At 39.5% G+C, this 21,948-nt stretch overlaps 1 protein-coding gene across 5 annotated transcripts in view; it reads left to right on the top strand.

The window, feature by feature from the left end:
* Vamp7 (vesicle associated membrane protein 7) overlaps positions 1 to 20,762 on the top strand; it is a 39,791-nt gene extending 19,029 nt beyond the window's left edge. For all 5 annotated transcript variants that reach the window (XM_038316561.1, XM_038316563.1, XM_038316564.1 and 2 more), the window contains 3 exons: positions 878 to 945; positions 17,810 to 17,902; positions 18,955 to 20,762. In XM_038316561.1, coding sequence (XP_038172489.1) covers positions 878 to 945; positions 17,810 to 17,902; positions 18,955 to 19,023 — 230 coding nt within the window. In that variant the 3' untranslated portion in view covers positions 19,024 to 20,762. The remainder of the gene's footprint in view (positions 1 to 877; positions 946 to 17,809; positions 17,903 to 18,954) is intronic.
* Positions 20,763 to 21,948: the final 1,186 nt, after the last annotated feature.

Consider the following 21,948-nt stretch of genomic DNA (forward strand, 5'->3'; position numbering starts at 1 on the left):
TCCAAAGCTACACAGAGAAACCCTGTTCAAAAAAAAACCCAGAAGTTTATGATAAGTAGTGTGTATTTTTCTTGAAATATTTTATATAGAATTCATCTTTTAATCTATCCAGGCATTGATTTTTATTCAAAGTTTTGAAAATGTTGGCTTAATCTCACATTGTTACATTCAGATTTTTATTTTTTAATTATTTGTGTATGGTAACTGGAATATGCCACTGTGTGTGTGTGTGTGTGTGTGTGTGTGTGTGTGTGTGTGAATGTCAGAGGACAACTCATTTGAACCTATTCTCTCCTATGTATATGTGGGTTCTAGAGATTGTACTCTCATTGTCAGGCTTGACAATAAACACCCTTACCATTTTGAATTATTTTGCTAACCTCAAAATTGCATATTTATTGTAAGGATATGTAATAATTAAGTTTATAGGAAGAAATAAAAAAGATGAGAAGTTAGATGACCTCAAACATCTAGAGTGGGCTTTTTTTTTTTAATGCTAAAGGGGTACAATCCTGAGTACTAGCCTCACCATGATCAGGGCAAAGGACCCAGTCACTCAATGACCATAGTTCCAGAGAGCACAGTTCATATTCTCCAAGATGGGAGTTTTGTAATGATAGTGAAATGGGAAAGCATTCATTATTGCTGAATAGGGAAGTTAGCTGTTTTCCTTAAATAAGATGTTTTTGAAAAGGTTAGAGTCTGTTGTCTCTATGCAACTATCAGTTGTCTTGAATTGGGGTCAGCTGCTTTTCTTCTGAAGTCAAATAGTTACTTCATGGAACTTTGAACTCAGTTTTAGGGCCCTTGGCTTTGGTGAGTGGGTCCCTTTATTTCTAATATAAAACATTATTTCTATTTGTAAAAATATTTCCAGATTTGGTTGCTCAACGTGGAGAAAGATTGGAATTACTGATAGATAAAACAGAAAACCTTGTGGATTCAGTAAGTATAGAATATGATATTTCTTTCCAGGTTTTTAAAACAACTGCACTTATGTCTAAGAAAATATGGAAATGCCTTAAATTTTATGCTGAGTTGTTTTGTTTCTCTGTTTCCTTTCTTATATCTATTATGTCATTATATTGTGATAAGAAGAGTAACAGTGAGACATACAAAACAATCTCTCAGCAGCCATCAATGAAGCTTTTTTTTAAGAAAATATACTCAATGTCTAGAAATAATTTCCTAAAAGTTTGGATTGAGGCAAAGTTTTTCAATTGATAAATAATTCATTATGTACCTTTGCTGTAAGTTTCAGCTTGGTGTGACTCATTGTGAATCCTCAAAGTATGCAATTCCCTTGATTTTTTCCTTATATCAAACCAAATGTATAAGTTGAAATGTGCCATTAATCCTTAACTGAGATAAGTGTGTCCCTGTGAGTTACTTGTTCTATTCTTACATATTTCTTTATATTTTTCACTCTTCTCTCATATAGTATATCCCTCCCTCCCCTTCCCCAGGCTCCCCCCACCTCCCTTCTCCCCCAGTTCCATCATCCCCCTTCTGTTTTTCTTCAGAAAATAGCAGACCTCCCAGGGCCATCAATCAAACATGGCTTAATATGCTACAATAAGACCATGCACATACCATCATATCACAGCTGAACAAGGTGACCCAGTAGGAGGAAAAGGGTCAGAGACATCCCCCACATCCACTGTTAGGAATCCTACAAAAACACCAAGCTACTCTGCCATAACATTGTAGAGGATCTAGGTCAGACCCTTACAGGATCACTGATCTCTGTAAGCCCCCATGAGTCCCAGTCAGTTGATTCTATGGGTTGTATTCTTGTGGTGTCCTTGTCCTCTCTGGTTACTCCTATCCTTCCTTCCCCTCCTCCTCAGGACTCCCTGATCTCTGCCTAATGTTTAACTGCTCCAGTCAATTACTGGTTTTAGTCTCTCTGGTCTCTTTAATGATGATTCTGCTAGGCTCCGGTCCCAGAATACTCTGCAGGCAGGACAAGCTGTACATTGAAGGTTTTGTGGCTGGGTTGCTACCTCAATCCCTCCACTTGAGGCCTTGTCTGGCTATAAAAGATGAACGAGTCAGACTCTATAACCCCCATTAATAGGAGTCTTTGCTAGGGTTACTCTTGTAAATTCCATGAAATTTCCATTGAACTAGGTTTTCACCTCACCCCCCCCAATGCTCCTCCCAATTCCCAGTATTTTCTCCCACATTCCGACTTGATCTCTCCTGTTTCCAACCCCACTCGCCCTCAGTCCATCCTCGAAAGCTGTTCTATTACTCCTTCCCAGGGAGATCCTTGTGTTCCCCTCTTTGTTTCTTAGGCTCTCTGGGTCTGTGGACCTTAGTATGATTATCTTTTACTTTAAAGCTAATATTCTATCAGGTTCAGTGTATCTGGTCATATGCTGAGGTCTTTGATTCATTTGGAGTTAATTTTTTGTGCAAGATGTTAAGTATGGATCTATTTGCTTTCTTCAACATACCAGCATCCAGTTGGACCAGTGCCATGTATTGAAGATGCCTTCCTTTTTCTATTATATATTTCTGTCTTGTTTATCAAAATTAGGTGCCCATAGATATGTGTATTTATGTCTGGGTCATTGATTCAATTCCATTGATTAACATGTCTGTTTTTATGGCAGTACCATATGGTTTATATTACTACAGCTCTGTAGTATAGCTTGAAATCATGGATCGTGATACCTTCAGAAGTTCTTTTATTATATAGGGTTGTTTTGCTTGGTCTTTTATTCCATATGAAGTTGAGCATTAATTCTTTCAAGGTCTATAAAGAATTGTGTTAGAATTTTGATGGAGATTGTGTTTCATCTGTAGATTGCTTTTGGTAGGATGGCTGTTTTTAGTATGTTAATCCTACCAATCCATGAGCATGGGAAACTTTTGCATCATCTGATATCTCCTTCAATTTATTTCTTTGAAGACTTGAAGTATTTATCATAAAGTCTTTCACTTGTTTGGTTATAGTTAACCCCAAGATATTTTATATTATTGTGGCTATTATAAAGGGTATTGTTTCCCTGAATTCTTTCTCATCCTGTTTGTCATTTGTATATAGGTGTGCTACTAATTTCTTAGTTAACTGTATATCCAGCCACATTGCTGAAAATATTTATCAGTTGTAGGAGTTCCCTGGTAAAAAGTTTGGTATCACTTGTGTGATAATTATCGTATCATCTGCAAATAGCAAAACTTTGACTTCTTCCTTTCCAACTTATATCCCCTTAATCTCCTTTTGTTGTCTTATTGCTCTAGCTAGAACTTTGAATGCTATATTGAATACATATGGAGAGAGTGGACAGCCTTGTCTTGTTCCTGATTTTAGTGAAATTGCTTTGAATTTCTCTCAGTTAATTTGATGTTGGTTGTTGGCTTGCTGTATACTGCCTTAATTATGTTTAGGTATGTTCCTTGTATCCCTGATCTCTCCAAGACCTTTATCATGAAGGAGTGTTAAATTTAGTCAAAGGTATCTTCAGTATATAATGAGATGATCATGTATTTTTTTTTTTCTTTCAGCTTGTTTATATGGTGAATTACATTGACAGGTTTTCGTATGTTAAACCATGCCTGCATCTCTACAATGAAGCCTACTTATCATGGTGTATGATGTTTTTGATGTGTTCTTGAATTTGATTTGCGAGTATTTTATTGAGCATTTTTGCATAAATTTTTATGAGAGAGATTGGTCTGTAATTCTCTTCCTTTGTTGAATCTTTGTGTGGTTGGAAGTTTTTATTTTCTTTTTTCTTCATTTCTGCCTTGACACAGTAGTTGATTCGTATGGAGTTGTTCAATTTCCAATGAGTTTTGTAGGACATTTGCACTTTCTGTTATTGTTATATCCAGATTTAATCTGTGGTGGTCTATTCTTCTGACTGGTATGGCCTGCACCTGAGCAGGGATGTCTGCTGGCTATGTAGGGGGAGGGTCAGTAGTATCTATCTTTACATTTTCTGTGCAGTTTATTGTAAAAGTGTTTTGAAAATAATGATAAACACGTAGAGATCTATTACAGAGTAAAATTTTATACATTTAAAAAGAGGGTGTTCACGACGACCTTTCAGGGGTGCTTGGTCTATCAAACCATATTTGTCTGGAAGTATTCCACAGGTTCTCATCTTCTGTGGAAACAAAAGAAGAACCTCTTTTCCAAAGCAACATATCCTTAGACTCAAATTTTGAAATTAAGATACCTTTAGAACATATATGCTGGTTTAGCTTAGCAGCCTATACAATGAAGTGTCTCTCTGTACTTAGCTTCTTCACAGTCAAAATACCCTGATGGCTCCTTGGCCTTGAGAGGGAGGGAGGGGAGGTATGGGTGGAGGGGAGGGGAGGGAAGGGGGAGAAGGAGGGGAGAGAAAGGGGAGAAGGAGGAGAGGGAGGGGGGAGGAGGAGGGAAGGAGATGGAAATTTTTAAATATAAAAAAAAATAAACCATGAGGAAAAAAAAAAAATAAAAGATTAAAAAAAAAAAAATTCAAAGAAACACAATAATATACATAATCCAGACTCTCTGTAGACTTTCCGTCTTTACATGGATTGTTTTTACTCTATTACTTTTTAATATTTATTTTTTATTATTTTTACTCCTTTAATCTATGACTGTCTGTACTCTGTCTCTTTAAGGACGTTATCATTTTTTAAAAGCATTAACTTTATGACTCTCTATACTCTTTTTCTTCTCTTGTCCAAGCCTACGTACATTTATCCAACACTATTACCCATTTAGAGGTCTTTTATGTCTGAATCTGTCCTACTGTATATCTGTAATTTTTTACTGTCCAGGAGCACTTCTTAAAATGCTAAGCACTTCTTAAAAACTTAAGCTGTGTTATTGCTCGGGTAATATGTCAGTGCCTGCTTGCCCCTCCCAGTCCAGCACCTCTGAGCTCTGTGCACCGCCCCACTTCTAGATACATTGCCAGTCCACGACACCATTAAGCAAGCTACAGCACTCTGCTCACAAACCCCATCCAAATGCTCTGTCTCCTGCAAGAGCCAGAGGTCTCGCTGGCAGCATAGCCCAGAAATCCTGCATTTCAAAACAGCATGGTTTTTTATCTGCTGCTGCTGCTGAGTCAGGGAAATCTCTCTTAAAGGAGCTGCGGCATGCTGCCAGCAAACAGCAAAAAGCAGTTTTAAACTATTTTTTTCTAGATTTCATTTTCAGGCTTTCAGAGGTTTTACGTGGATTTAGCTAGCACACATTGGAGTGCCAGCTGTTGCAAGGAAAGGGCTGCTTTTTTCTCCCTGCTGCCTAGAACCAAAATAATCACACAGAAACTATATTAATTAAATCACTGCTTGGCCCATTAGCTCTAACTTCTTAATGGCTTACTCTTATATCTTAGTTTAACCCATTTCTATTAATCTGTGTATCACCACGTGGCAGTGGGTTACCAGCTAAGTTTCGGCAGCATGTCTTACTCTGGCAGCAGATCCATGGCATCTCTCTGACTCTCTTTCTTTCTCCCAGAATTCAGTTCCATCTTCCCCGCCTACCTAAATTCTTCCCTATCAACAGGCCAGTGCAGTTTCTTTATTCTTTATTCATTAACAGAAGAACCTCCCACACCAGAATATAAAGCATTGTAATCATGTTGATACAACTAGCAACAAGACTGTAGTGATTAGGAGCCTGAACTCTAGAACCAAACAGTCTAGATTTTAATACCACTTATTAGTAGTGTGAGTTTAAGCATGTTACTTAATCTCATTATGCCTAAACTTCTATAATATGTAAAGTGGCAATATATCTTTTCATTGATTTTTGAGAATTAAACTATATGATGTATGTAAAGAGCTTTATATGGTATCTGTTACATTCTAACAGGTATTTTAAGTTATGTTATTGTTAATTTTAATACTGGTATGTATTAATGGCAGGTTTTAGGAGGCTGTATTACCACTATTATGTTTTGTAGCATTTTATATTTTTTTCACCAAAGTAGGGTAATTAGAATAATGATGTAAAGATTTTTAATTTTTTGAAAATTTCATATATGCTTATGATTCATTTTGATCAGCTCTACCCCACCTTCCCTTCCTGCCAATTCATCCCTTATCCTCTTCTATGTTTCTCTCCCAAATTTTTGTGCTGATTTCATTTAGTTCTTCCTGTATATATGCATTTGTCTAGAACATACAGGAGCATATGTAACCTCTCAGGGATGATATTCCTAAAGAAAACATATTTTTCTCCCATAGTGGTAATCAACTGACAATCGTTAGTGGTGGGATCTCATGAGCTCCTACCACATCCATGCTTTAATCTTATACATGTATTCACAGATGCTGTGTGTCCATACATTCAACAGTTGTTAATTCCCTGGGACTATTTAAATCTTTGTTACCATCTAAGGTTTTGTTTAAGTGAACTATTAGATCAGGTGTTATCCCAACAGCTGGTCATAGACTGGAAATGTCTTCTAATAATCTTTGAAAGTCATTAAGAGTTCACAATCGGTCTCTCCTAATTTATGCCTTTTGTGTTCTAATTTACTGTAAACCTGTAACATGACGAGCAGGCTTGTTGGGGTTTCTGTCCCGCCTGGTACCCCACAGCCGGCAAGTCCCAAAGAAAAATCACACAGAGAGTCTACATTAGGTTACAAACTGATTGGCCCATTAGCTCAGGCTACTTATTAGCTCTTATAATGTATACCAGCTCATTATTCTTATCTGTTAGCCACATGGCTCGGTACCTTTCTCAGCAGGGCAGGTCACATCTTGCTTCTTCGGTGATCTGGGCAGGAGTGGGAGGAATGGGCTTCCTCCTTCCCAGAATTCTCCTGTTCTCCTCGACCTGCCTCTACTTCCTGTCTGGTTGACCCGCCTATACTTCCTGCCTAACCAATCAGCAGTTATTTAAAACATGATTGACAGAATACAGACAATTTTCCCGCACCACTTCCCACACCACAGAAGAACCTCCTACACCATTTCCCCTTTTTCTGTTTAAACAAAAAAGAAAAGCTTTAACTTTAACATAGTAAAATTACATATAACAAAACAGTTATCAAGCAAGAATTACTGTTACAATATTTATATTTACTTTATCTTTTATCATAACAAAGGAAAACTATAATTATCTATTCTTCAACTCCCATCAAAGACTCCAGAAGGATATATTATTACCTAAGTTAACAAGAAGTAAGCAACTTCTAAAACTCTAGAATTGACAGAGACATCTTGCTGCCTGGACAGTCACCCAGAGTTCTTCTGTACCATTGGGGCATCCATCTTCGGCCTTCAGGCCCATAGTATCCAGCAGACATTTCCATGAAGCAGGAAATTTTAAAGACAGTTCAGTCACTTTCTGCTGTGTCCTGCAGAATGTCTCACAGACTCTTTTATGAATCAGGAATCCCGAAAGATCATCTCACCTTTAGGCACGTTCAGCAGTCTTTTCTCTGTGGGTTCTTCATGTCCAGTTTATACAACAGTCCAGGCAAGAGCAGTTTCTTGCCCAAATGGCTAACCAACTTCATAAGGAGCCTCTTCAATGCCCATCTTCCTCTTGAAGTAGATTGGTGCTGCCAGGAGCAGGTATATCTTATTGTCATGAAAAGCCCTAAGTTATTAAAACATCTCAAATGCCATATTCTGTAGTCTTTGGAATATATGAAGAATGCCTATATGAACTATATCTATGCACATCTAGAAAATTTAACTAACATAACTACAAACTTGACTATTATAGATGATTATCCATTAACCTATACTTCCTAATTATACATTACATTTTTAAATGAACTACAAAATCACAATACCTTAATCAAGATCAGAAATATGCATATAACAAAATTGACCTTAAATTAGTATCAGTAAACCAAGATTCGTATCAAAGCAAATTATTCATATCTATATCATATCCCCCTTTAAATGTAAAAAAAAAATTTATAAACAATATTTGGGAATATGGGCGTAGTTTTTTCTCTCCAAACTGCTTCATGTTGTATGGGTGCGCTGTTAATCAGGTCCTTCATGGTATATCCTGTGTTCTAGGTTCATCTCAGTCGGCAGTTGAGTGAAGTAATTTTTTGAAGGTGTTCACGGTGACCTTTTAGGAGGGTGTGGTCTATCATAGCATATTGGTCTAGAAGCAATCCACAGTGTCTCATCCTCTGTGAAAACAAAAGTAGAACCTCTTTTCCAAAGCATCATTTCCTTAGACCCACATTCTGAAGTCATAATACCTTTATAATATTCATGCTGGTTTAGCTTGGCAGCCCATATAATGAGATGTCTCTCTGTACTTAGCTCCTTCACAGTCAAAAGATTTAAAGAAAACACAATAATACACAGAATCCAGGCTGTCTGTGAATTTTCCATTTTTATATGGCTTATTTTTCTTTATTTCTTTTAATCTATAACTATCTGTACTCTGTCTCTTTAAAGACTTTACCCTTTTTTAAAAAACATTAACTTTATGAGTCTCTATACTTTTTATCTTTTCTCTTCTAAGCCTACGTACATTTATTTAACAGTGTGACGCATTTAGTGGTCTTTTATGTCTGAATCTGTCCTATTGTGAATCTGTAATTCTTTACTGTCCAAGAGCAGTTTTGCTTTGCAGTTTTAAATCGCTAAGTACTTAAGAATCTAAGATGAGACATTCCTAGGTCAAAAACAGGTACTGTGGGCTTGCCCCGCCCAGTCCAGCATGGCAGAGCCACTTGTGCCTCGGAGCCATGAGCACCGCTAGCATGGCGGAGCTGCTTGTGCCTGTGAGTCAGTTGTGCCTCTGAACCGTGCGTAATGCTCCCCTTTTAGGCACACAGCGAATCCAGAGGTCATCAAATGAACTGTATTCACAAACCCCATGGAAATGCTCTGTCTCCCGCATGAGCCAGAGGTTACGCTGGCAGCACAGCCCATAATCTGGCATTTCAAAACCGCCACTTTCTAGTAGATCTGATCCTGCTGCCTACCCAGGCAGGGAGCGCCAAGCCACGCCAAACCACAGGCATGGTCTCAGTTGCTTTGATTCCGACCCCGAGTGGGCACACAAACATCCGGGCCCACAAATGCTCCATAACTGGAGATTGCACCAGTGGTAGGGCCCAGGAAACCTTGTTTTAAAATGGTGCAGCTGTTTTTCTGCTGCTATTGCTGAGTCAGGAAATCTCTGCAGCATGCCCAGGAAAGATTCTAACCGGTGTCAGTCTCAGGCAGGAGAATCATGGCATCTGTCACACTTCCCTTCTCCCCAGCATTCTGTTCTGTCTACTCCACCTATCTAAATTCTGCCTTATCAAAAGGCCAAGGCAGTCTCTTTATTCAACCAATGAAAGCAACACACAAACAGAAGAACCTCATACACCGTAAACCTATTCTGTAACCTAGGTAATTGACAGAAACTCGTCTTTCTATTTTTTTCAAGATCAATTTGTAATCCCCATTTAGGCAAAACTTTCTTCTTCAAACATTCTTTCTAAGGTATCTGCATTTGAATCAAATAGCAAAATGTCATCCATGTAATGGTAAATTATAGATTTAGCAAATTGTTTACATATTATTTCCACTGGCTGACTCATAAAGCATTGCCTATGGGAGGATAGTCCTGTGAAGGCATTTTTTCTTTGTCCTTTTCTTGTAAAGGTATAGTGAGGAAATAATCTTTTAAATCAATAACTATAAGAGGCCATCCTTTAGGTAATAGAGAAGGCAAAGGGATTCCAGATTGTAGAAGTCCCATAAGATAAATTACCTTATTGACAGCTCTTAGATCTGTCACCATTCTCCATTTGCCAGATTTCTTTTAACAAATAGAGGAGAATTCCAAGGGCTGGTTTCTTAGTTAAGCATTTTAAAGGTAGAGCCATTGGGACCTCTAAAGGTTTGCTAGTTGCTTCGTGTTCTTCTAGTAATCCCTCAATTAGAATATTATTTATACACACTCTTATCTTTGGTCTTTGATCATTTATAGAAGTCTGCCAACATATATACTTCCTATTTCCTATTGGAATTTTTGATTCATCCTTGATGTCTATTTCATCATCCAGAACAGTATGGTTTTTTTACAGCAGGCAATGGATGTTATAATTTTCCTGGTGAGATAGGTCCTCCATGGTGACTGGGAATGACTGGACCACTTTTGGCTTGGGGACCTGTGAGAGGCCCCTCAAGGAGTTTCTCCATGGTATTGGGTTCCCTTGTCTGTCTTTTGTTGATCTACATTCATTGGTCCAATGTTGGCCTTTACCACATCTTCTACATAATCCAGAAGGTGGAGACCTTCTATTTTTGTCATTACCAGAGGAGACATTATTTCTAGAAATTCCTTGTCTACAATCTCTTCTTAGATGTCCTATTCTACCACAATTGAAACATTTGGCATTTTGATGTCTCCTCATACTTTTGGAAATTGCTTCTCCTACCCAAGCCTCAGTATTATAGTCAAATGTCTCAGCTTTCATTATTCCTACAGCACATTACAGTGAGGAGGCATGGATGCAAGTAATAGTCATAGTGGCAGGACCAGGAAGCAGATTACATTATGAATCAGAGAGCGAACGGAAAGTGTAGGGCAAGGCTGTATACTCTCAAAGTTTACCTCCAGTGATATACTTCCTCCAGCAATGCTGCAACTCCTAAATATCCCTAAGCAGTTTCACCAATTGGGAATCAAGTGTTCAAATGTCATAGTCTATTTGGGACATTTATCAGTCAAAGCATCACATCCATTTAGTCCCCCCTAAAGTCTGGTTTATCACTAAAATGTCACCCTGATATTATTTCTGTCAGCCAGGGTACATCTTTAAAAATTAATGGATGATAGCATGTTGTTGTCATTACAAGCTCTGCTGGCAGCTACAGAGCTAAATGATCCATAAGATGTAGTAGTAGCAAATCAGTACAAACAAAATCAGGAAATACATCATCAGACAGCTTAACTTTGGGCATATGTGTATGCTTGAAAACCATTTTGCTGAGAGAACCAGCTCCAGCAGATCAGAGAAACAAGACAGTCAGTCTCTTCGTCTGTATCTTTATTTTTCTCTTAGCCCTTTTAGATCACCTAAGACAAAAAATTCTATGTAAGAAAAGATTACCTCACAACCACAAGTTACATTTTTTTCCAAAATCGAATTAGTCTTCACACTGAACGAAATCACATTATGATCACAAATTACATGTTTTTCTTAGAAGTCCATAAGTACTTAAACTTTTTTTGCATTAATAGTCCCACAATAACATCTTCACCCCAAAGCAATGATCCTTAACAAAGATTTAAGCAAGCCAAGTATATTTCAGCTAGTTCCGTTTGTACTTGCAGGCAACTATTTATAGTTTCAGTGTAGTTGATTTCTATCCTATTTCTGTTCTACAAAACTTTACTCAAGTGTTATAGCTAACCATCTGTTTTTCTTTACACACAAAGGGTCATTTAATTTCCTTTCACAACTTTGTTTTTTCAAGGTGCATACCAGGGCCTGTGATTAATTCTGTAAGCTGCATGACCAAGGAATTCAGGCCTAACCTTGGGTGTAGGTATAAATTGCTTTCTTTGATCATCAACCTGTTTTTCCAGAGTCATAATTCATGGAGCTATAATGCGTGAAACTTCTTTGTTCTTATTTTTCATTCTCTGCAAATCTAAGAAAGGTGAAGGTGACTTCTAGCCTAATTTTCCCTTATTTGTATCTCTTGTTGGAGCAATAATTGGCAGAATTACGTATGACAGTTCCCTAATCATTTTTATTGACTGTCCTAACCACATGGATCTTTAAATTATCGATCTAACTAATCATCATTGCTCTTATAAAAATCATCTTCATTATGATCTTCAATTAAATTTCCCAGTGAGGAGTGGGATTTTCCCATGAAACCATCACTATACTAGACACAGTGGGATCCTTTCTCATAGTAATCACACCATGCCAAATACCACAGGAACCTGACAGCAAGTAGGAGGAAACACGGCAGAAGCAAGGGGTACCTGGGGACAATTTACCCAGGGCTTTGCCCCTCCAGGGACTCACATCATAGCTTTGCTCTCTGGTTGGCTGTATTCCTTAAGCTTCATTGTTGATGGCAGCTCCTCTCTCATGGCCTCTGACATCATTTTCTAGTGCAGAATTACACACACATACACACACACACACACACACACACACACATCCCCCAAAACCTATGTTTTGAACATAAAACATTTGATAGAAATGTAGTAATAGATGCGACCCCTCTTCCAGGGCTCCCAAGCTAGGGAAGCTGTACCCCCTCTTCAATGGCTGCGCTCCCCGTGGCAGGCCCTGGTGTTCCAGGCTTGGGCACATGTGCACCCCTCTTCCACAGCCAGCTTCCCATAGCTGGGCAGACACCGGGGACCCAGGGTGGAGGCGCTGTGCCCTCCTCTTGCACGGCCGGCCTCCCCAGGTCCAGCCAGGACAGACCCTGGGGAGGCAGGCTGGGGAAGTTGTGCATTGCTCTTCCATGACATGCAGGCACTGGGGAGCTAGGCCAGAGAAGAAACACCCCCCTTCCATGGCCAGCATCCTGAGGTCTGGCCAGGTCACGAAAGATGCGCCCCCTCTACTACAGCTTCCTTTCTCAAGCAGGGCAGGCCCTGGAGTGCCAGGCAGAGAAGCTTCACCCACTCTTCCATGGCTGCCAGGCAGGGGAGTTGCACCCCCTCTTCCAAAGCTGGACTGTGAAGGCCTTGGGGTACCAGGCCGGGGAAGATCTCCCCCTCTTCCACAGTCAGCCTTCCCAGGGTCAGCCTGTCCCTGGAGTCCCAGTCTGGGTAGATACACCCCCTCTTCCATGGCAGACAGGCCCTGTTGAGCCAGGCCATGGAAAACGCATCTCCTCTTCATGACTGGCCTCCCTGCTGGGAGTTCCAGGCCTGGGAAGATGTGCCCTCTCTTACACGGCCAGCCTCCTCAGGCAGGCCAGTCCCTGGGTTGCAGGGCTGGGAAGCTGTGCCCCCTCATCCTCGACTGGCCTCCCTAGGTTTGGCCAAGCCCTGGTGTGCCAGGGCGGGGAAGCTGCTCCCCATTATCCACAGCTGGCCTCCCCTAGGGCAGTCCAGTCTTTAGGATGCCAGGCCTGGGAAGCTGTGTCCTCTGTCCACAGCTTGCCTCCCCATGGCAAGCCAGGGCAAGACATGCTGAGGAAGCTGGACCTACTCGTCCATAGTTGGCCTCCCTAGGGCAGGACAGGCTGTGTTGTGCCAAGCCTGGGACGATGCGCACCTCATCCAGGGCTTCCAGGTCCAAAGATGCCAGGTTGGGGAAGCAGCACTCTTTCCTCCACAGCTGGACTCCCCAGGATAGGTTCTGGGGTACCAGGCCAGGGATGCTGTGCCACTTCATTCATGGCTGCCAGGCTGGGTAAACTGTACCCCCTATTCCACAGCTGTCCTCCCCAGACCACGCCTGGGCCTTGTGTGCCACGATAAAATTACTGTGTCCCCCTCTTCCACGGATGCCAGCATGTGGAAGCAATGTCCCCTCTTCCACATCCACCATGCTGGGGAAACTGCACTTACTCATCCATGGTTGGCCTCCCCAGGACATGCCAGGCCCTTTGGTAACAGGCTGGGAAATGTGTGCACCCTCATCCAGGGAAGCCAAGCCAGGGAACCTGCACCCCCTCTTCAGTTGCTGGCCTCCCCATGGGAGACCCTGGGGGTGCCAGGCTGGGGAAATGTAATGGGAGCCTTAAAGTTCTAGCCTTCAAGACTTCTGTGCAGGGTTCAATTAAAGACACAACGATAAGCTAAAAGGGGACTAAAAATCTGAGGGTAAAGAAGTCTATTCACAATGGGAATCACCTGCCCATGTTTCTTTATTCTCTTTCTCTCTTTATTCTTGTTCTGCCTTGTTCTACCTGTTACCAATGTTCCTAGTCACATATAACTTTTAAACCAGCAATTCCCCAGCCCTAGCAGGTTTCAGGGCCAAAATTCTTTTGCCCCATAGAAATCAGATAAGGGTTTTCACACACACGCACACACACACACACACACACAGAGAGAGAGAGAGAGAGAGAGAGAGAGAGAGAGAGAGACAGAGACAGAGACAGAGACAGAGACACAGAGAGAGAGAGACAGAGAGAGACAGAGACAGAGAGAGATCCATGGGAGTGACTAGAGAGAGTTAAGAAAGGAATTAAATCATCAGGGAATTCTAAGAGGGGAAGGTTACTGTGCTACGCTACATTTATAGGTGGTTAATAAAGGGCTAAAAGGTTTATTTTCAGTAAAATTATGAGTAGGCCCGGGGAAGTTGCACCCACTCTTCCACAGCTGGGCTTCCCATGGCTACCCAGGACCCTGGGATGCCAGGCCAGGGGACATGCACCCCCTCTTCCATAGCAGGGGAAGATGCTCCTCCTCTTCCAAGGCTGGACTCCCCGGGGCCAGTCAAGCCTTGGTGTTCCAGGCCAGGAAGTTGTGCTCCCTCTTCTATGACCAGCCTCCCCAGATCCAGCCAAGGCTTGGGGATTTAGGCCTTGGAACCTGTGATTCCCTGTCTTCTCCCTAGAGTTAGGGACAGCCTCCTGAGGGCCTACGAGGCCCAGGGTGCCAAGCTGGCAAAGCTGTGTCCTCCTTCATGGTCTGTATCCCCAGGGTCAGCCAAGCTCTAGGGTGCCAGGCCAAGAAGATGCACCCTCTCTTCCATGGCTGACCTCCACAGGTACTGCCAAAGCCCTGGGGTGTCAGGCAAGGGAAAATGCACCTCCTCTTTCACAGGAGAAGAAGATGCACCCTGTTTTCCAAGGCAGGCTTCCCCAGGGTCAGCCAAGCCCTGGGGTGCTAGACCAGGAAGATGCACCCTCTCTTCCACATCGGCTTCTCTAGGTCCAGCCAAGCCCTAGAGTGCCAGGCCAGGGAAGATGACTAGCCTTTCCAGACAGGTCATGCGCCTAGGCTTGGGAAGCTCCCAGGCAGTAGAAATGTGACCCCTCTTCCATGGCTGACCTCCCCTTGGCCGGCCAGGTGCTGGGGTGCCAAACCAGGGAAACTGAGCCCCACTTTTCCAGTCTGGCCTACCTAGGGCCAGACAGGCCCTGGAGGTCAGGCCGGTAAACCATGCCCCCCTCTTCCACGGCTGGCCTCCCCAAGGCCAGATAGGCCCTAGGTAGCCAGGCTGGAAAAGCTGTGCCCACTCTTCCATGGCTACCAAATATTACCAGATTAAAATATGATAACCTACTCAGGGCCTTTTTACGTAGACAAATAGGGAAACTTATTCTTTACCTGTTACCATGAACATCTAAGATTCTAATGTAAATTTTCATTTGGTGGTAGAAATGTGCTGCAGAACAATTTTCCTTGCTATGTTTCAGGTAATCAGTTTGGAATGTTTCATTATAGTTCTTCACTCTTTTTTCCTATGTAGTACTGGAGAGATGGTTCAACAGTTAAGAGTACTTACTGCTATTGTAGAGGACCTGGGTTCATTTCTTAGCACCCATATAGTGGCTTACAACTGTTTCACCATGTAGCCCTGGCTGGCCTGAAATTGACCATATAGACCAGGCTGGCCTGAAATTGACCATATAGACCAGGCTAGCCTCAAACCCAGAGATCCATCTGCCACTGTGACTTAAATGTTGGGATTAAAGGCATGTGCAAGGAAGTATACATCAATGGTGATGGTTTTTGAGGTTGCCTTATCATTAGACCTTTCCTATCTCCCTTTCCCTACTTGGACCATGTGGTAAATATTCTTTACCACACATTACCATCACCATACTGTTCTGGCAAAGTAAAGGTCTAAGTTACTGGACTGAGCTCTCTGGAATCATGTGCTGAAAAATATTTCTAACCTTTAGGATGATCTTGGATATGTGCGCACATTGTTGTTTGACTGATATAATTATTAAGAGTTATTATTTTCTTATAAATTGTATTAACTTTTTTCAGTTAAGAACCATTTTCTCTGATCATTTACATATGTTACTTTTGTAAGCCCTTCTAATATGCCCTAGTCAGTGTACATATTTCTGGCATGAATGTTTAGGGCTTAATTACTTAGTTTGGACATGTAGTATATATTCATGTATTAGTTGAGTTTGTGCATGGCATCCTTTTCATTCTGCACTAAATGAAACCCAGGCTGATATCTTATTACCTGCAGCACTATAGATACTTTGTAGAGAAAGCAGTTAATTAAAATGTAGCAGCCATATTGAAAAGTATATTAACTGTAAGTATACAACTTGTAATTATTTACTAATATATGCAAATACATTCATTGAGCCAACATGAAGATTAAATTTAGAGTATTATCAAAACTCAGAGGTGCCTTTCTACCCTCTTCTATTGACTGCACCCTTTGTAGTATCCCATATATTAAAAAGCTATTGGACAGGGGCTGTAGCTCGATTGGTAGAGTGCTTACTTGGTGTGCACAAAGCCCTGGGCTTAATCTCCATCACTTCTATCTTAGGTTTACTATTGCTCTGATGAAACACCATGACCACAATCAACTTAGGAAGGAAAGGGTTTATTTTCCCTTACAATGGAACTTCACTGTTCATTGAAGGATTTCAGGGCAGGAACTCAAACAGAGCAAAAATCTTGAAGCAGGACCTGATACATAGGCCATGAAGGAGTGCTGTCTACTGACTTGCTTCTTATAGCTTGCTCACCCTGCTTTCTTATAGAACCTAGGACCACCAGCCAAGAAGTAGCACTACCTTCAATGGTATTGGCCCTCTCACATCAATCACTAATTTTAAATATGCCCTAAAGGCTTGCCTACAGCCCAATCTTATGGAGGCATTTTCTCAATTGAGGTTCCCTCTTCACAGATTTAAAAGTAGCCATCGCAGTCACCTAAACCAGGCAAGGTGGTACATACATATAATCCTAGCACTTTGGAAGTATAGCCAGGAAGATCAGAACTTTAATGTTCTTACCTTCATAGCAAGTTCAAGACTAGTCAGTATTGCATGTAACTGTGTCTCCAAAAAATATAAAAAGAAACATTTACTCTGTTTTTCTTTATGTCAAAATTGTGACATTAATCCATGATATGTAGATTGACTACATAAATATATTAGTAAACTGTTTTAAGTACTATATAATATTTCATTGTGGTTTACTGATATTTTAATACTTTCCAGTTTTAGGTATGAATAATAACCCAAACATTTTTTGAACTTTCACATATATCTCTTTTGTATAATAATAGCTGAGTAGTTAGTACATTTTGTTATTTGCTTACCTATTTGTTTTAAATTGCTTGTGTTCTGGTGAAATGCTTTAATATCTCCTGAGAAGATTACAATGCAAAAGAAAATGTATAATAGAAGAAATGTGATCCTGTGGGGTTTTTGACACTTAACAAGTAAATACATATGTTTCTAGGAAAATGAAACAGATATATATTGTTCAAAGCCCAAAAATCATATTGGATAGAATAAACTAATATGCTTGCATAGTGAGTCTTTCTTATTAAAGTTTTAAATTGGAAATTGTTTTCTCCTAAATAATCTCTTGTTCATTCAACACTATGTACGTTGCTACACAGAGAAGGAAAAGAAGTGAAGCCTTGCCAGTAAGTTCATATTCCTTATTATAGGTTTCAATGAACTCTGTTTTGGCTAACTAATGACCAGTCTCTCTTTGAAAAGAAAAGGAAGGAAAAAAGGACATTTGAATTTAAACAAAATTAGTGTAAGTATGGCTCAGTAGTAGAGTACTTGTCTACCATGATCTAGGCCCTGGTTTCCATTCTTAGAACCAAAAAAGTAAGATAATTGATTAAAATAAAAGCTTGCAGGTTGTTACTATGAATAATTCATATAGCCAGTGCCAAGAATAAAACAACTTACGATTGTGTTCTAGTCTGTAACTTTCAAAACTACCAGCAGAAATCTTGCTCGGGCCATGTGTATGAAGAATATCAAGCTTACTGTCATCATCATCATCGTATCGATTGTAAGTTTTTGTCTCGCTAGTATATGAGCTTATTTTTCACTCTTTAAGGTGATGGGATTCTTATTTATTGATATTCTGAAATGGGCTACATTCACATTTTTTTTTTTGATTTTTCGAGGCAGGGTTTCTCTGTAGCTTTGGAGCCTGTCCTGGAACTAGCTCATGTAGACCAGGCTGGTCTCGAACTCACAGAGATCCACCTGCCTCTGCCTCCCGAGTGCTGGGATTAAAGGCGTGCGCCCCCACAGCCCGGCTCTACATTCACATTTTAATTGTAAAACACATGCCTGGGAAATATCTTTTCTTGTGAAATCAGCATTAAGTATCATCTTCATTTAAACTCCTATTTTCCTGTAGAGAAGTTTTGTGCGTAATGAGATAAGCAAAACTGTGGTTGAGGACATGACTTAGTGTTTAAAAGCACTTTTTCTGTAAGCAAGAGGACATGGGTCCAAATCTCCCACAGCCACCTAAAAGGCTGGGCATAGTCGCGCATGCCTGTAGCATGTGTAGTGTGTATATGTAGTTCCTGGTAGCTTGTTGCCTAAGCAGCCTAGCTGAAAAAGTGAACTTCTAGTATGCTTGCATAATGAGAGACCTGATCTCAAAATATAAATAGGAAAGCAGTAAAGGAAGACACTGGAGGTACTCTGGCTTTTGTATATACAGTCACAGGTGTACATACCCATGTACTACACATACACACACACATACACACACACACACACACACACAAACACTTTTGTTATTTAAAACTTTCAACTTGTTCTAGGTATACACAGAATTATATAGGAATTAATATGTGATTTCATCTATTCTACAAACATTTGTTAGCTAGGTGGTATGTGTTTTTGCATTTATCCAGACTCATGATTATAACTGAAAATAATAAAATATTTCCTCACAAACAATACTTATTTTTGCTATACTTTCACTATTGGTTACATTAGTGAAGAGCATTACTCCTCTAGTACCAATAGTGTTTCTTTGATGTGTTCCTTGAACCTTGTGATAGAGTCATGTAAGTAAAATTGCCTTCTTTCTTCTTCCAGGTGTTCATCTATATCATTGTGTCACCTCTCTGTGGTGGGTTTACATGGCCAAGCTGTGTAAAGAAATAAAAAGGAAAACATTACCATTAACCAAGGATATAAGAGTGAAAGGAAAGAAAGGCAATCCATGTGACTCAGGCTTTTCACTATTTTCAGAAATTATCTGCCAATTTCTTTAATCTTCTTTTTGCTTTTTCTTGTTTAATAGTATTATATGCCTCTAGATTTATCTTTGTCCTCTCATATTGTTTAACAAACTTTACTTTGAACCATTATTTACATGAATATCTTTGAAATGTTGTTTGTTTCTTTTGTTTGTTAAGTATAAACTTCTACTTAGAAAGACATTTTTGTTTTTAACACACAAAGCTTTTGCCAAGGTGGAAACCACCAATCTTAGAATCTGTCTGCTAAAACTCTCTAGGAATTTTCTATACTGACACAAAATTATTGGGAGATTGATTGTATTGCTAACATATCATTTTAGTCTCTTTTGTTATGGGAGAGTTTTTGGTGCTTCAAAATAATATAGATAATTTGGGGAATTGTAATGAATTGTTGGTGCTGCTTATATCCAGGAGCCCATACAAATGATGTACTTAGTGTTTTTATTTTAATAAGGTGGGAAACATTTTGCTATCCCATTAGAAGCACAAGAATTATCTTTGTCCTCCCAGCATTTACTTTGTTAAATAAAGTTTAGTGCATTATTTATCCATACTGCAGATATTTTAATATGTTCTGCTTCTCCATTGCAAAGTCAAATTGAGAAAATGAATTAAATAAGTTGAGAATTATGGGCTTTACACATTATTTTTCTTCTGTGCATAATTAGGACAAACATTTTTAATAAAATTCATAACAGAGGAAAGGGGAGGCAAATATTTCTAAGTCATCAAAGAAAAAGAAGGGAACCACAATAAAAGTGCAGGCATTTTAGCCTCACAAAATGCAGTCATGTGGTAAGTTTTTTTCCATTCTGGGAAAAGCCCAAAATGAATACAGTCAGAAGTTAACTCCAGGATTTGGATTTAACTTCTGTTGAATAATAGTTTGATCTTTCTTTGTGGTTTAACAAATTCTTTAATCTAATTTTGAATAATTGTAAAGCTGAAAGAGAATAAACAGTATAATGATATAGTACAAAATATCTTAATATAAATTTATTATAGAATAAGAAAATCTGAATGTTATGCTTCTTCATCTACTCTGGCATCAGTAATTTAGTAGTTGGTGTCTATCTGAAATCAAAACATTTTTGCCCTAGATGTAATTGCATTTATTTATCCATAGGTGAAATTAAATAGAAGTGATATTACATTTTACTCTTTTCTCAATGAAACAATAAACTAGTGTTTTGGACTCAGCCAACTGTTTAGCCTAGTCATGTGCCTTGAATATGTATGTGTCCTATAATCAGACTCTTTGTACCTCTTCTTCTATGTTCATGCTACCTGTTTGATTTATTTGATGCACCTAATGCACATAGGAAATCTTTGGTTCATCATGTATAACACAATTTTTTGCGGACATTTTTATGAGCACTAATTCATAGTAATTATATAATTATTTCCTATTAGGAAATACATTCATTCTCCAAAAAAATTGACATTCCCAAGTAATAACTTAAAGGCTTAAAATTTATTTCCTTTTCTTATACACACTAGAATAAAATTAATGTGCATGTTATAGGGATTAATTACTTAAGTGTTCCTTGGTCTATTTATGTATAAGAATGCTTTTTACGGCACATTTTTCATTGTAAATGATGCACAAATTGAAAACATTAATAAAAGTTAATACATTGAGTTTCTTGTTTTAGAAGTTCTTACTTTAGTTAAATGTAAAGACATTTAAACATGGTGTTTGGAGAAAAATAATTTTATTTATGTTGAAATACTGAGTGTAGTATGAATGATAAAAACCCAGAGACAGAAATTGGGGTTCAGCTTGAAGGTCAGAAAAGCAAAACAGCCAGCCACTGGCTCTTACCTCTACCTCAGTCCAAAATGGTGATCCTGTCTCCAAGAATCTCAGAATGAGACTGTGTCTGTGAGCTGTCTCATCCCATTTTATAATCCTCTCTAGGATTATGATTAAAGGTGTGTACCATTGGGATTAAAGGCATGCATTCCCTGGTTTCTACGGCAAACTGGTGTGGCTACTGGGATTCAAGGTATGTGTTACCACTGCCTGGTCTATAAGACTAACCAGTGGGGCTGTTTTACTCTCTGATTTTCAGGTAGACTTTTTTTTATTAAAATAAAACTGAAATATCACTACAACTGAGAAGTGTGACCTAATTCTTTTCTGTGAAGATTTAAAGCATAGAGTTTAATTCCGGAAACCATAAGATGAAAATAAAAATAACTAAAAAAAGGTATGTAGCCCAACATGCTCAAAGTATTTAAAACTCATCTTTAGCTGGGACAGTCTATCCATAGACAGACAGACAGACAGACAGACACACACACACACACACACACACACGCCAAGTTGTAAACAGTATGTTGAATGATACAGAAGGGAAAATGAGACTTTTTTAATTGAGAGTTTGTTTATTAAACAATATAACAAAATGCTTGGTTTGTCAGGATTAGGAAGTAAGGAGCAAGGTTAAAGTTTACCATTACTCAGGATTACTTAGGGTTAGGTATTAGAATTAGAGGGTTAGAGTGTTGGGTGTAACAATTAGCGTTGTTAGGGTTAGAGGGTTAGGGTTAGCAGAACTCAGCAGCAGCAAAAGGGGTTAAGATTGGGGTAAGGGTTAGAGAGGGTTTTGGGTTAGGGTTCAGGTTGGGTTAGGGTTAGGATTTAAACTTTGAGTTCAGGTTCAGGTTGGTTATGTGGTTAGGGTACTCAGGATTAGGCTAGGATTAGGGTTAAATGTTAAGGTTTTAACCATGGGCATGCCCAACGGCAATACCAGGGCTGCTTCAAGGAGCCCATGCATGCCTATCTCCCCAAACTGGGCTTGTATCAGAAATTGGTTGC

The sequence above is a fragment of the Arvicola amphibius genome, chromosome X (assembly GCF_903992535.2).
Source record: "Arvicola amphibius chromosome X, mArvAmp1.2, whole genome shotgun sequence".
NCBI classification, from domain to species: Eukaryota; Metazoa; Chordata; class Mammalia; order Rodentia; family Cricetidae; genus Arvicola; species Arvicola amphibius.